Consider the following 14845-nt stretch of genomic DNA (forward strand, 5'->3'; position numbering starts at 1 on the left):
TGTGCCACGAAAGCTCATACCACCATCTATATGTTTTGTTAGTCTATAAAGTGCCACAGGACCATTTGTTGTTTTTTTCTGTAACAGACCAACTCGGCTACCCCCTGAAGCTAATGACAGATGATGTGGGAAAAGCTGAAGTAACCAATGCTTTTTTTTTTGCCCGTCTTCACAGACAAAAGTCAGCTCCCAGACTGCTGCACTAGGCAACACAGTATGGGAAGGAGGAGGGAAGACCTCGGTGGAGAAAGAACAGGTTAAGAACTATTTAGAAAAGCTAAACATACACAAATCCACAGGTCTGGATTTAATGCATCTGAGGGTACTGAAGAAGTTGACAGAGCCTTTGGCCATTATCTTTGAAAACTTGCGATTGGGAGAGATCCCCGATGACTGGAAAAAGGCAAATATACCCCTTACTAAATCTCATCAATCCAAGAGGTTATAGAACATAGCCAGACGAAGGGTGAGGATGTAGCTGGAAGGCACTGGATCTAGATCAGTGGTCAATCCTGACGCAGGCTCTCTGGAGAGACATCGACACTGCAACATTATTTTGAAATAACTAGCGCTATTCCAAAATAACTTAACGGACAGCAAGCAGTTATTTTGAAATAATGTCAAAATATAATCAAGCTGGAGGACTTCTTACTCCCATTCCTATAACCAGGGCTCGACAAATTATACAATCTACTCGCCCGCGGCGAGTATATTGTAACCCAGAAGAGCTGGGTTCGGGCAGTCTGCGCATGCGCAGAACGATCTGCGCCTGCACAGATCGCCGGACAGCATGGCTGGTGAGCAGGGCTCGCCGTGGTTCAGCGAGCCCTGCCTATAACCCTCATTGTATGAGGAGTAAAGGAAGTGGGAGGAAGAGTGCTTTATTTCAAAATAAGTGCTCCCTATTTCAAAATAAGGTATTTCGAAATAAGCTATGCAATTGACGTACCTCAATTTGTGCAGCTTATTTTGCATTAAGCCCTGCTGTGTAGACGCTCCCTGGTGACTTTGAGAAAGGAACTTCATCTCGTCTGTTTGGACTGTAAGCACTTGATCAGTCTCTTTCTTTCTGCACGTACAGCACCTAGCACAACAGGGATTGAACTCTGTGTGGGCCTTTAGGCACAGCAGTGATAACAAAAGAACGGACAATAAAAATACCAGGTCAGGAACTGTGTTGAGCCAACCCATGAACAAATAATTTTAATGGTTTTCAGCAGACCCATAGATTTCTTCTAGGAGCTCCACTGTCTCATCTCATTGAAGTTGGACAGATACAGTCAACACAACAAATATATGATACAACCCATCACAGCTGGATTAAAAAAATACACAAAAAATATAATACATAAAAAAAGGGGGTTTTACATTGTGGACTGACGCAGCTCTACAAATGGTGACCATAACCCTGGTAAGCTTTACAAAGTCTTTAAAAAAATAAAACCGTACTTCATGTGAAATTCATAAATACCATGAGGGAGGAGGAGAGGAAAGGGACTGGTTATTAATGAAGTGTGTCTGGGTACCTGTTTAAGTCCCATTAGGGGAGAGCCAAGCACTTGACATCTGCTGCTGTCCTTTAGGGGTGAGCGACAGCCAGGCTAACGGGCAGCGCGCGTGTATTTGTGTCCGCAAACCAGAGGTCAGAGGGTGAGTGTGAACTCTGCAGCCAGGGAACGAGGCAGCGGATCTACTGCATGAGGCTCTGAGATTACAAGGGAAGCAGGTGGGAAGGCTGCAGGTGAAGGCTAAGAAACAAAACAGTCCAGTTTAAGAAGAGATTCTTTCAAACGGGGCTCCAGCCCAGTGGGGCTAAAACAATGGGGAAGGGGGGTTATATTGGGTGTTTATAAAGCCCAAGTCAGTTAGCGGAGTAACCGCCCCCCACCCTCACCTGAGTGAGGGGACTGGATCCTGCCCCAGGAGTGTATATAGCGTGCCCCTCGCTAGAAGGCAGGCTTAGGAAAGGGAAGGGGAGGGGGCATTGCAGTGTGTCTGCATGGGGGGGATGCTTGGAAAAGTGGAGGGCTGAACCTCAGTCCCAGAGTTTTAGATCTGTGAGTGAAAGAAATGAACATGCTACCTACTAACCACCCAGCCAGGGAGAGTCGCCTGGGATTATGAGGATTCAAGGTTCTCCCCCTCCCGAACCTCAAAGACGGCAGCTCCTCTTCCCATCAGTGACTCCAGCTGTTTCCCACCCCACCGCCGAAGCAGTCAGACGTCAGTGCGCTCCGCCTAGGAGAACCAGCCAGAGAAAGCTTGTGCCACTCTGGGGAACAGCTACTCTCCCAGCACTATCACCCACGCCAAGGGGGGCAGGGAGCCTGGGATATTTGCTCTATCCACCCGGGGAAACCACAGCTCAGAATAACTTGGGGGTGGAGGAGCTGCAGTCCTGGCGAGTCTCTATGCATCTTTGCTCTGAATTCCACATACTGTCAGTCCTGTTTGCCCCCCAGTGCTGCCGTGTACTGTCTGCAGCAAGGTATGTACCCGGAGTAATGCACTGGGCTTTGCCGTATTACGGCTCTGGCTCTGCGACCCACTGTCCTCTCAATGCTCCCACTGGCTCCTCGGGCTCCCACGGGCATGGGAGCGTCCATCAAGACTCCCCGGGGAAGGGGACGCCCCCCGGAAGCACCAGTCGCAATGTTATTAGAATAGTTAATTATGTTGTACTAGAAAAACTTAGACCAACGCATACTGTAATTTCCTTCAAGGCATGGGAACCTGTATCCTCTTCACAATTCCCTCAATGCTCTTGACAGCTTCCCCATCACAAAAAACTCAGGCTGCCATACTGGATCCCCACACAGCAGCACCCATGGCCGCCATATTGGCTTTTCCCATGGCCGCTATATTGGATCCCCACACAGCAGCACCCATGGCCGCCATACTGGCTTTTCCCATGGCCGCTATATTGGATCCCCACACAGCAGCACCCATGGCCGCCATATTGGCTTTTCCCATGGCCACCATACTGGACTCTCAGACAGCGGTGCCTAGGGCCGCCATATTGGATTCAAAGGCCCATAGCTTGGCTACCTACCTACCTACACAATAACTGTGCACTTGGTACGAAGGCGGTGTCAGGGCCTCCAGCCAGGAGAACAACGTGCTAATCAATCCCTAGTCGAGCAGAGGGGAATAAAAAGGAAGAAGAGATGAGTCAAAACTGAAGATTCAGCCCCTTGAAAGCAAGGCCAGGTCCAGTTATGAAGCAATTAAACGTTAGTCTCCGTGACAGCCCCTTCCCCTCCCTTCTGCCTCCTCAGCCCATCACTGCTCTCACTCTCCTCCCAGGAGGGAGGGTGGGAGGAAGACAAGCCACTAACCCAGCTGTTCAGGAAGTAGTACAATGCAGTAGGACTCAAAGGTCTATGAGATTCCCACTTGGCCCCCTTCATGCAGCACAGGCCCCGTCCTGAAGACAGAGAAAGGAAGAGAAGCCTGCAGACTGATGGGGGAGGAAGAGAGGACCCTAAGGACCATGCCCCCCCCGCTCTCCTTCCACTGCATCTATGCCACGTACACACACCAAACTCTTGAGATCTGCACAGTCGCCGTCTGCCCAATATGGCCAGTCTCTTCCCTCAGACACCATCTCAAAGACCCCACCCTCTCGCGCGCTCTTTGGGCCCCTTTCCAGAGATCTGGAGTCTCCAAGGAGACAGATATTTTCTAGCACTGAGGCCTCCTACTGCAGCAGCCTAGCTGGGATCAGACCTACAAGCTAATCTAGCCAGGCATCTAGGACCTCTGGACTGCAGCCATGAGGACGTGTACTAGCAAGCCCTTCCATTCACCTTCTTCATGGCAGAAATTTCTCTCTTGCTCCAGCCTCCTCCAGCCTCACTTGCCTTAGTGACGCCTCACTCCCTCTTGCAATAGTGCTCCCCCCCCCGCAAATGAACCCCAGGTAGCTTCCCCGTTAGTAACAACGTTTTCCAAGGAAATCCTGAACTGCTCCATTTCCAGCACCAGGATAGGACCCCACAGTGGAAAAGCCACGTCCCTCATCCGGGACTGGACAGGACACAGAAGAGGCAGTTTAGTGGCAGAGGTGTGCTGGGAAGCAAATGGGACAAAGGAAACATTTAAACTGAAAAAAGTCAGACAGAAAAAACCTAAGAGGAAGAGGTGGGAAATTTACATATGAAAACTAGGGTGGGAAAAAGCGATGCTGTTGCCATTTCCCTATTACTGACTATTAAGCCATAAAAGAATACTTAGAGGAACAGTACTGAGTAAAAACCCCCGGGCCTAAGCCCGGATGGTACAGAGAGCCCAAACTCCTACCGACTTCAGTGGGAGGTAAGGACGTAGATCACCTTTTATTCCTGTTTGGTTTACAGTAGCACCCGGAGGTCTTGGCTGAGAGCAGGGCCCCACTGTGCTAGGTGCTGTACAGACACGTAGCACTGGGTCCCGATTTTTTGTTAAAAATACCCCCCTAAAGTCATTCCCAGCACTGCTAACCAACAGCCCGGGAGGTCAGGAAAAGTGGATGTTTTCCAAACCCATTTTGCATCTTTTTTGTTTTCCTGCCTCTGAACACACAATACACAAGTCAGTTTCACTTGGGTTCTAGTCACTTTCATAAGGCTGGGCTGCAAACCCCGCAGGAGCAGGAGAGCTCAACTCCGATTAAAGACACACTCTCTTTTTAAAAAAATACATATTCTAAAACGTAATGTTAAAAAATTATGGAAAAAAAATTTCCATTCAAGTTTTGACAACTCTCCCCGGGGCCTCTTTAAAATGCAAATCCTAAATTTTGGACCTTCAACAGTATCCCTTTAAGCTCTACCCAAATCACATCCCCACCTTCCCTCTTGTCACAGCCACGCGAGTCCATAGAGGTGTGTGGTTTACACCGTTGGTGGATCTGGTAAAGGGGGTTCACCAAGGGTAGGTTATAAGGTTTCACTGCGGTGAACAGGTAGACCCCACTCCATTGCCTGCTTTCCAGATTGTTCCCGTCTGCAACGGGGCTTGGCAGGGAACATTAATACCCTGCTAAACTAACCTTCAGGGTTTGGTCTAAGCTTTCCCTGCTTCTCTCCCATGAAGTGAGATGCAAAGCATCAGCAAGAGTTGCTTAAAGCTTCCAGTCGCTTGAGATGTTTGAGAACTTCCTGGGTTCTCCTACCCTTTTCCTAGCCCTGGGACTTCCCCAAGCAGCCTTGCTGGCACATAGCCCTCTTGGATTCTTGTCTGGGTACAGCTGTCTCCATAGCTTCCTAGATACTCTTCTCCAGTTGAGTCCCTTCCAGCCCCTCTGTTACCTTCTCATCCTCCCATCACCGGCTCCGACAAACAGCCACATCCCCTTCTCCCAACTGGTTCAATACACTCTCTAAAGTGATGCAGCCACACTCCCGTTACCTTCCCAACACTTGGGACACTGCCAGGGGACGAGCGTCCTATTCATAATGCCAGGCACATGGCTGCGGTGCCTCCATAGCCCTACCACCAGGGGACAGCACTGTAAGATCATTGCACTCCTGGGACAAATCCAGTATTCAGTGTCACTGCCATGATAACACCAGTCCCTATTCCCTCTCGCAACCGAGGACAGGGATGTTATGCAAAGAGCCAACCTGCGTCTCTGGAGGCGATGCTGGCTTTGCGCACACCTCCTTTTCCCTCGCCCATTTCCAGACCAGAGCACATCCTGCTGGATAAACCAGGCAGCATCCGCTTCCTCATCCCACTCCAAAAGTCCATTTTGGCACCACCCACTCAATTCCACTCGGCACGACCGAGCCAGGCAGAGCTGGCCGGGCACATGATCGTTGCTGTCTGAGCGAGGAGGAAGGGAGCGCGTCTGGGTATTAAGAAGGGGTTGTCGGTCTATGTGGCAGCATGCTGGGAAAGGCACATGGGTGGTGGGCCGCAGCGACGTCGATGGCCACGCCTTTCCCCTTTCAGCGACAGGTGACCCTCCCTCCTTTAGCTCACTGGTTTCTTTTTCTTCTTCTTTTTTTTTTTTTAAATTGTTCCTACGTAGAACACATCTTTGATTGTGAGTCAGTCTTTTTGGCTTTTCTTTTTTTCATTTTCAAAAGACTTCCACGGAGGCAGTCCCGCATGGTCAGCTTCTCTGGAAAGACCTTTTCCCCCCGTGCCCTGCCCATCTCACGGGCCTCTAGTCTTTGATCAACTTGTACACGTGGTGCTGGGCGCCATGCTCGCTGGTGGACACCTCAAAAACAAAGGCTATGCAGAGCAAGGTTTCCTGGGTATCCCTGTTGGTAACAACCTGAGTGGGTAGGAAAGAAAGCAGAGTCAAGGGAATGCAGAGATGGGTTCTATGTTGCCACGTAAGGCGCAGTTTTATCATGCGGATGATTTATTTGATAGAGCTGTATCCTCCAAGATCAATATCCACATGTATGGCTATGTACATACACACACGCCCTGACTCTCCATTGGTTTGTCCCTCGTGATGCGGCTTATCATAGAACCATAGAGCTGGAAGAGACCTCAGAAGGTCATCATGTCCAGCCCCCTGCTCTAGGCAGGACCAGTGCTTAAACCACTACAAAGTAGGTGAAATCTAGAGCTGGTGCAAATTCCAAACTTTTATTTTATGGGAACTTTTTGACACTGGAACAAAACCAAATCCACAATAACCTCCGCAATCTGGGTGTCCCTAATTGGAGAACCTGTGGTGCGGACCCTAGCGGGTGGAAGCATAAGCGGCTCTCCACCAGCTGGGGAAACGGCAGCACAGCGCTCTGCATGCGGCTTTTCCCGATGCTCCCACAGTGGCAGGGGATGGGTCCTAGGAATGGCAGGGGATGTGCAGCACTAAGTAAGTGCCTTGCCCCGTTTCCCTCCCTCCCTGCCCCATTTCTCTCACTCATCTGGCAAACCCGGTTTCCCAGGGTTAAAGAGATTCAAGTGCATTTTCAAAACTTCCTATGAAACACAAATTCCATTAAAAAAAGTAGTTTGGGGGAAATTTTTGACATTTTATTTCAAAGCGAAATTTGTCTTTGGAAATTTATATTGTTTTTAAGTGTTTTTATATTTATGTTTTACATTAGCTCTGGTAATGACACGTAGGAGTCTATAATGGTGTGATGTTAAATTAGGATATGGCTTGACGTGTGTCCGATTTTACACTACTACAAGTCATGACACAATGTATAAATGATAAACTATAAAATTTCAAAACAAACACATCCAAAAGAAATTTCATTTTGAGAAATGTTATTAAAATCGACACCATTTCTACTGTACTTTACACACACACACTTGTGATGGATAAAATGTGTGTAAACAAAAAGAGATTGCACCCCCCCCAGTCCTCTCAAAAAAATCCCTGTGTGATTCTCCCTCTCCCCCAACTTTCCCCAAAAGGCCACCTTGACCCAAGATGTAACCTCTAAAAATTCCAGGTCCTAGCTGGTCTGATCAGCAGATGGCCTCAAAAAAAAATCAGATCTTATGTTTTCAAAATGATTTTAGGTTCCCAACTTGAATCACCTAAAGCCAGCCTGATTTCCAGAGCGTGGGTGCTCAGCTCTGTCTGACAATCAGGGTTCTTTAACCCATTGCACGTGGTGCACCCACAATCACTAGTCACTTCTGAAAGTTTCGACCCTGGTCTGCAAGGGTGGCACACCTTCATCCTTAACCAGAGGGGAGGGGGTTTACACCCACATGCATCAAAGAGTGGTCGTGTGATGGGGTGTCATCACTCACAGTCACCTCCATGGTGAGCCTAGAAATGGAGCATGGAAGAAAGAAGGAAGAAAGTTCGGGTACCTGCAGGATGGTGAAATTCTCCAGGACGCTGTTCATCATGTACTTCTCTGGGAGGTGCTTGAGCTTGTGGATGAAGTTGATCATGTACTCGCACATGGGGGACCGATGGATTCGATACACGAACCGGCCGTTCTCCAGCCGTGCGTACTCTGTCTGCAGGAGAGCAGAGCCAGGTGCCCAGTGTTACAGCACGGTTAGCTCACGGCTGCTGTCAGAGCACGCGAGGGAGCGGACGGGAATACGAGCATGCAGGACAGAGGTAGCAAAGACAAGGAGATCCGTAGCAAGAGCCTAAGCAAATTGAGGGGGTTGGGGTGCTATCGCCACTGACATTTACTAGCTCCACTGTGAGATACACTGCAGCAGTTTAAGGAACGTGCTGTTCTCCAGCTCTCTCCAATCACTCGTGCCTTTAGGCTGTTTGCTCTTTGGGGCTGGATGCTGTTAGCATCTGGCACCTTCCACCTGTGACACAGCACCACAGTGCCTATCATAAATAATAAGGCACAGATCTCTGTTAATTCAGCATTGAATCCCTAGAGAGATAAGTACCCTCCCATTTTATAGATGGAGAAACTGAGGTACACAGGGCAGTGACTTGACCAAATCACACTAAGTCTCAGTTGCAGGACTCTCTGTCCCCTGCTCTTGCCAAACTCGTTGTCTCCTTGGGTATGTCTAGACTACAGGCTTTTGTTGACAGGTGGGGTGCCAAAGCTTCTGTCGACAAAGAACGTCTAGACTGCAAGCCGCTTTGTCGACGTGACCGCGTAGACGCAAAGGACAGTGTAGATGCAATAATGCCTTCTGTCAACAGAACTCTGTCGACAAAAGGTGTTATTCCTCATAGAATGAGGTTTACACACGTTGACAAAACTTCTGAGTTCTGTTGACGTTATGTCGACAGATCTCAGTGGTAGTGCAGATGTAGGTATAGTTTTGTTGACAAAAGTCCACTTTTGTCGACAAAACCCTGTAGTCTAGACACACCCCTTGAGTCCAGATCCCCAGGAGGCCTGGCTCTCCGCCCTGTGCTCTAGCCACTAGACAGCACTCCCTCCCAGGTGTGGGACTCACCTCTACCTTCTCGACGACTTGTTTCCCAAAGGAGCACACCTTGGTGGAGACAGTGACAGTCATGTTCTCTGTGCTGCTGTACTGGCTGCTTACGCCATAGAAGGTCCCAGGACCGTCCTGGATCGTGCTGTTCAGATCCGCCTACAGTAGAGGGAGAGGGAAGGGGTTACCAGGAATCGAGCTAAGCTTTTTCTGGGGGCGGGAACATGGAGTTTTTGGGGCCAGAGACCTGGAGGTAAGAATCCCGGGTTTACAGAAATGCCATCTTACATAGACCCCACGGGGCTTACCCACTGAATACAGCGAGCACTTCAGCCCCTCCTGAAATCAACCACTCTGGGGTAAGGGGCAGAAGCTGTTGAACAGTGTGCAACGAGCGTGCACCCTGGGTGAGGACAGGAAGCAGGGAACATTTTACAAACCTGGGCAACCCAGAACACACTGCCCCAGTCTGAACATGGCCAGGACACCAGAGCGAAGTACCTCTGCTCTTGCAGAGGGCGCTGTTCCCCGAGGGGCTGTGCCCATCTCAGAAGGACCCAGTTCGGGTAACCCCAACAGGTCAGAGGTAGGAGTCAGGCCTTCCTCCCCCAACGAAGAGATGTGTGGGGTTTGGTGTGTCTTGGTTTTTGAACTCGCTCGTGCCACGCCGGTGCGTGTGTGTGGGGGGGGGGGTGACAATTCGTGCAGCCAGCTCTTCCAAATGGATAGAGGGAGGAGAAGCTAGTCCTCCAGCTTCTCTCTGATATTCTAACTCGTTAATTCCCCGCAACGTGCCCCTTCCCAGCCCAGCAATGCATTACGTGTCCCTCCCCTCCCACCCCCGTCAGCTCTGTCCTTCCTGCAGCTCCAGAGGTTTCTTTGCTCCTCTCTTGGGCCTGCGGTGGAGAGGGCATCTCTTCTCCCGGTTCCCAAGCTGGCAGGGGGTGCAATTCCAAGGGCAGAGAATGGACCGACCCACTGTTGGCAGGATATGGGACTGGAGCTGCTCCCTCCCTCCTGTGCCAATGGTACAGGCGGTGCCTGCTATTCCCCGGGATCAGCTGCAGCATGGGCCAGAAGCACATGGCTGGGCATGAAAGGGCAGCACTGAAGATGGGACATCGCTGGGTTCAGAAGTGACAGAGGAAACAGCCCTCCCTTCCCCCAGGCACGGCACGGCACGGACTTGAGGGACGTGTGCCCCTCTCCCCACATCTCTAGTGGTGCTGGAAGATCTGCCACCTGCGCCCTGCGTGTCTGTCCACGACTGCCAGGTGCCACCCTGGTTTCTGCCTGGGACCAACTTCCGGCTGGATTCCGATCACTGTACAAACGGGGCTGCCAGCTCCTGCCCGTCACGGTGTGCGGGAACATCTGGGAGGGGATCTAGAGGCCCAGCTGGGCATTGGGGTGGCGGGGAGCCTGCATGGTTCTTACCCAGAACTTGACAAGGAAGAAGGAGTTCTGGGGCCCTCTCTCATAGAGCTCCTTCAGGCCCCCTTTCTTCTCGGGGAACTTGTCATAGATCTGGCGGATGTCCACAGCCTCCAGCAGGGGGTCGCTGTAGGAGGGGTTCGTCTGCCCGATGTGCACGAAGAGGTGTTTGCTATACTGTAGAGGAAGCGGGAAGGGTCAGCGACACACAAGCAGCCAGCCCAGACGCATGCGCATCACGGGCCACGCCCCCCATGGGGATGCTGTGCCAGATGTCAAAACCCACCGCCCCATCATCGCCTGGGCGAGGAGATCCTAGGGACCCTGGCTCGGCCTAGAATCGTTCCCCACTCGCCTCCGTTGCACAAGGGGACAGCAACGGCCACTGAGGGACCCCAGCCATGTCCCTGAGCTGCAGTGCTTGGTGCTAACAGGCACAGGGAGAGGGAAATGCCCCCCGCCCCTCAGTCCGGAGGGAAGGGCAGGGGGGTTGGAACTCCCAGTGCCCACAGAGTTACCGTTTCAGCATCCCGCGGCACCTCCATGAACGCGGAGTACTCAAGGAGCCGCAGCTTAGTGGAGGCGATGGTGCGGTCCTGCCAGACGGGCACGGCCGAGGCAGCTGGCGGGAGAGGAGCCAGGGGCTCGTAACCTGGAAGGGAGACGGAGAGAGCATCCAGCAAGACAACCTACCATCCCTAGAGCATCTGGAGGCAGCTCAGGGAAATCGGTGCCCGCAAAGCAGGCGTGGAAAGAGACCTGGCAGGTCTGAGCAAGTCCAGCCGCTCTCCCTCCTGTGCACTGGTCTGATTCTCAGCGCAGAGGCTGCCGTGACAGCTCGCACGTGGGCAGCTGTTTCCACCCACAGCAGTGCACGTGCACCACTGGTGCACTGTAAGTGCAGGGGTGGGGGACATCTGCAGTCTGGCTCTACAGCGTACTGCTCTTTGGGGGCTATTCCAGTGCCCACTAAGAGGTGGCAGATACCCACGTCTCTCTAGGTGGCCTCCCCATGAGCCACGCCATGTTAGCCTTGCTGGGAAGCTTCCCAAAGCATACAGCCCAGTCCCATCTCGGCCTGCACCCCCCCCCAGTGCTGGCTCCCTTCACACACGGGAGACCCACATCAGCTCCACCCCGAGCGGCGTGATTAACCGCTCTGCTCTTTCTGTGAACACTGGAGTTACAACAGGCCTGTCCTGCCCGGGACATCCCCCACGCTGCTATCCCTGCTAAGATGGCCAGTGCTAGGGACAGAGGCCGGCACGGATTTAAATTACACTCATGCCCAGCACCGAACCCGACAGAGCACTGTAAACACGACTCTCTCCCCGCTTCCCAGGAGCCATGGTTCCCAGCCGAGGTGCACACGCTCCTGGGGGCACACAGAGGTTCTCCTGGGGGCACCGAAGCTCATGTGGATAGCTGCCTCATTTTACAACAGGCTACAGGAAAAGCCCGAGTGAAATCCGTACGAACTAACACTGTGTACCGACTGTGACGACTTTATACCGTGCTGCGTACTACACAGGGAAATGTGAGCGCTATACACTACAGCCTCCGTACTCCAGGTCTCGCTAATTTGGGAACACGGGTGATATGGCCCCGGCAGGGGAGGCAGAAATGTCTCTGAGCGCTGCTGCGTCTCCTCCCCCAGCTGGGGGAACAGCAGCGCAGCAATGCACTTTGCCGGAGGGGCACAGTCTGGGAGCAGGAGACGACACGGAGCACCGTCTGCTGGGACACATCTGTGTTTTTACATCTGATTTTGTAGACAAATAGTTTTAAAACGAAGCGAAACACGGGCTCCACAAAACAAATCAGCCTCCTGAAAGAGGCCCCGCGGCTGGAAAGGCCGAGAACCACTGCCCCACAGGGAACGCTTGTCTTGGCTCACAGCCCTCCTGGGATCTGTTGTGGCTAATCAGATTACACGTGTGATGACGGACCCGTGCCTCTTGCTCCATAGGAAATAATGCCTCTGGCTGCATCGCCTACGGGGACGGAAATTAGGATTTCTGGAGCCGAGAGGCCAGGCTAGATCCTGCCTGGGCTAACGAGCAGCCTCCCTCACCTCGGGAGCAGTGGCAGACCCCCCTGTACGTGGCCTGGCCACGAGGGAGGAATACAGAGCCACACGGGATTGGCGGGGTTGTTTGGAAAGGCTGAGGGATCAGTGGGCGTGCTGGGAGGCGGCTTTATTTCCGGGTGGCGAGGTGTTGCTGATACGCTCAGAAGTAAGCAGGGCAGGTTCTCAGAGTTTTGTGCCCTGGCGAATCAGAGTGTGACGAGGTTTCACCCTAGGATCTGAGGCAAGGGGAGACCAGACCTCCAGGACTGGCAGCTGGGGTGGTGCCTGGGAGGCAGAAGAGACAATTCCGCCCTCAGGCATGAATCCTGACGCGGGCGGCGAGGGAAAGAGGAGGAAAAAGGCCCTCGGAGGTAAGAGCTGAGGTAGCCACGGCAACAGCTCAGAGAGACATGTGCCAACATGCACATGAGCAGTGGGGAAGCCGGGGAGATGGAGCCTGTCTAGGGCAGTGGTCTCCAGCCTTTCTAACCACAGGATCGCTTTTTCAATGTCAGTGCAATGTAAGATCTACCTCAAACCCAAATACCCTCGCCCCGCTTCCTTCCCGCCCCTTCTTTGAGACCCCGCCCCTGCTCCACCCTTCTCCCTCCATCCCCCTTCCTCCCATCCTCACTCACTTGCACCAGGCTGGGGTAGGGGGTTGAGGTGCAGGCTCTGGGCTTGGACCAAGGGGTTTGGCGCTCCGGGCTTGGCCCAGGGTGGGGGATTGGGGTCCAGGAGGGGGTTCAGCAGGCAAGCTCTGGGAAGGAGTTTGGGCGCCGGGGGACTCATGTCTGGGGCAGGAGGTTGGGTGTAGGAGGAGGCTGAGGGCTGGGACGGGTTCAGGAAGCAGGCTTTGGCTCGGCACCGCTTAACTCAGACGGCTTCCGGGTGGTGGAGCAGTGGGGTTAAGGCAGCTTACCCCTGCCCTGGCCCTGCACCGCTCCTGAAAGCAGCAGGCATGTACAGCAGTGGCTCCACGGTGCCATGCGCTACCCCTCATCTACAGGCACTGAGCCCACAGCTTCTTAGGGCCACGGTTCCCTGCAGGTGCGGTGTCTACAGGCCAGGGCAGCATGTGGAGACCCCCTGCTCTGCCTCTCTCAGGGGCTGCAGGGACCTGCCAGCCACCTCCAGGAGCAGCAATTGCCACAGAGATAATGACTCCAGCCCCGACAGGTCAGGCATGTTAGAACTCACTGCTCAAAGGGTTACATTTAAGTGTAAAAGAGAAATGAAAGTGATGAAATGCCCACAGCAGTCAGAAGCCACAAATAACCCTCTGTGCACGCAGTAACAGAAGTCACAACCACCCGCGTGTTGGGTCGGGCGCTGAGAGGGAAGGATGGGGTGTGTTTGTGAGAGTGACAGACACACACAGTGTGTGAGAGGGACAGAGATGTGTGCTGCCAAGCTCCCTCCTTCCCCTTCTCTCCATGTGAGACAGGGTAGAGGAGTGGGGGGAAGGAGGGACACTGACATCAGCACCCCCTCTCTTCGCCCCCCCACATCCTGCACAGTAAGCAGGAGGCTCCCAGGGGGCAGCTCCAAGCCAGAGGGCAGGAGCATCATGACAGTGGGTGGAAGGGCAACTGAAGTGCCGGCACTTGGTAGCTTCCTGGCCAAACCAGTCAGGATCGCCTGTCAGAGGCACCAAGATCTACCGGGAGATCCCGATCGACTGGTTGGTGACCGGCCTAGGGGAAGGGGGCAATTCAGGCAAGCAAACATATTTGTGCCTCCAAAACGCAGCAGCCTGTCGGAAAGCCGACCACCGGGGAAAGCAACCCACTTACTGGCTAGTGATGGAGGCATTGGTGGCTGGATGGGGTAGGCTGGTTGTGCAAATGGTTTAATGCTGAAAAACAAAGTGCATCGTTAGGTAAGTTAACGAGACTCATTTATAAGGCGTCCTCCCGCCCCCCGTCCCACCTCCTCCCCCTTGGGAGCTGGCAGACGCTTCCTGGTCAATGAAGACAAGAAGATCTCAATCCAAATCCATATTGCGTGTCCCGTCTCGTGCAGACACCAGCTGCCGAGTTTCATCTGCCTTCCCCACTCTCCTCTCCCCAACAGGGAAAGGACTTTGCAGCCCCTCCCAGAACTCTCCACCGTGCAACCCGCCCTCTCCCGACACACCCGGGGGTTGGTGTCAAGGGAGCTTTTGGAGGCCGATGTTCTCAGCACCCGGGGCAGTCGGGGGATGCTGTGGCACCCCAGCAGCACCAGCGCAGCTGGGTCCCTAGGGATCACCAGGAGCAGGTCACCAGCAGTCCTCCTTCCATTCCTCTGCTCGCACGGCGTGAGCAGTGGCCAGGCCAACACTACCCCCCCCCCCAAACCGGTGCTAGAGGGGAGCTCTGCACACGGCTTTCTGACCCGCTCCTGGCTACAGAAGCCTGCCACGTGCACGGGGTTGTTCTCCACACACCTCTCACGGGCAGGCTTAAAAACGTGCACCCCAGAGATTTGCCTATGCTGGCAGAGCTGGGCTTAGGC

The 14845-nt window shown here is 53.2% G+C and overlaps 1 protein-coding gene across 4 annotated transcripts in view; it reads right to left on the reverse strand.

Annotated features, from left to right (window-relative positions):
* Positions 1–1177: 1177 nt before the first annotated feature.
* TEAD3 (TEA domain transcription factor 3) overlaps positions 1178–14845 on the reverse strand; it is a 61687-nt gene continuing 48019 nt past the window's right edge. For all 4 annotated transcript variants that reach the window (XM_075909985.2, XM_075909987.2, XM_075909986.2 and 1 more), the window contains 6 exons: positions 14143–14204; positions 10794–10927; positions 10279–10452; positions 8860–9000; positions 7783–7935; positions 1178–6268 (listed from right to left, as the gene is read on the reverse strand). In XM_075909985.2, the coding sequence (XP_075766100.1) occupies positions 6155–6268; positions 7783–7935; positions 8860–9000; positions 10279–10452; positions 10794–10927; positions 14143–14204 (778 nt within the window). In that variant the 3' untranslated portion in view covers positions 1178–6154. The remainder of the gene's footprint in view (positions 6269–7782; positions 7936–8859; positions 9001–10278; positions 10453–10793; positions 10928–14142; positions 14205–14845) is intronic.

Source organism: Pelodiscus sinensis, chromosome 27 (assembly GCF_052426305.1).
Source record: "Pelodiscus sinensis isolate ZL-2025 chromosome 27, ASM5242630v1, whole genome shotgun sequence".
NCBI lineage: Eukaryota > Metazoa > Chordata > Testudines > Trionychidae > Pelodiscus > Pelodiscus sinensis.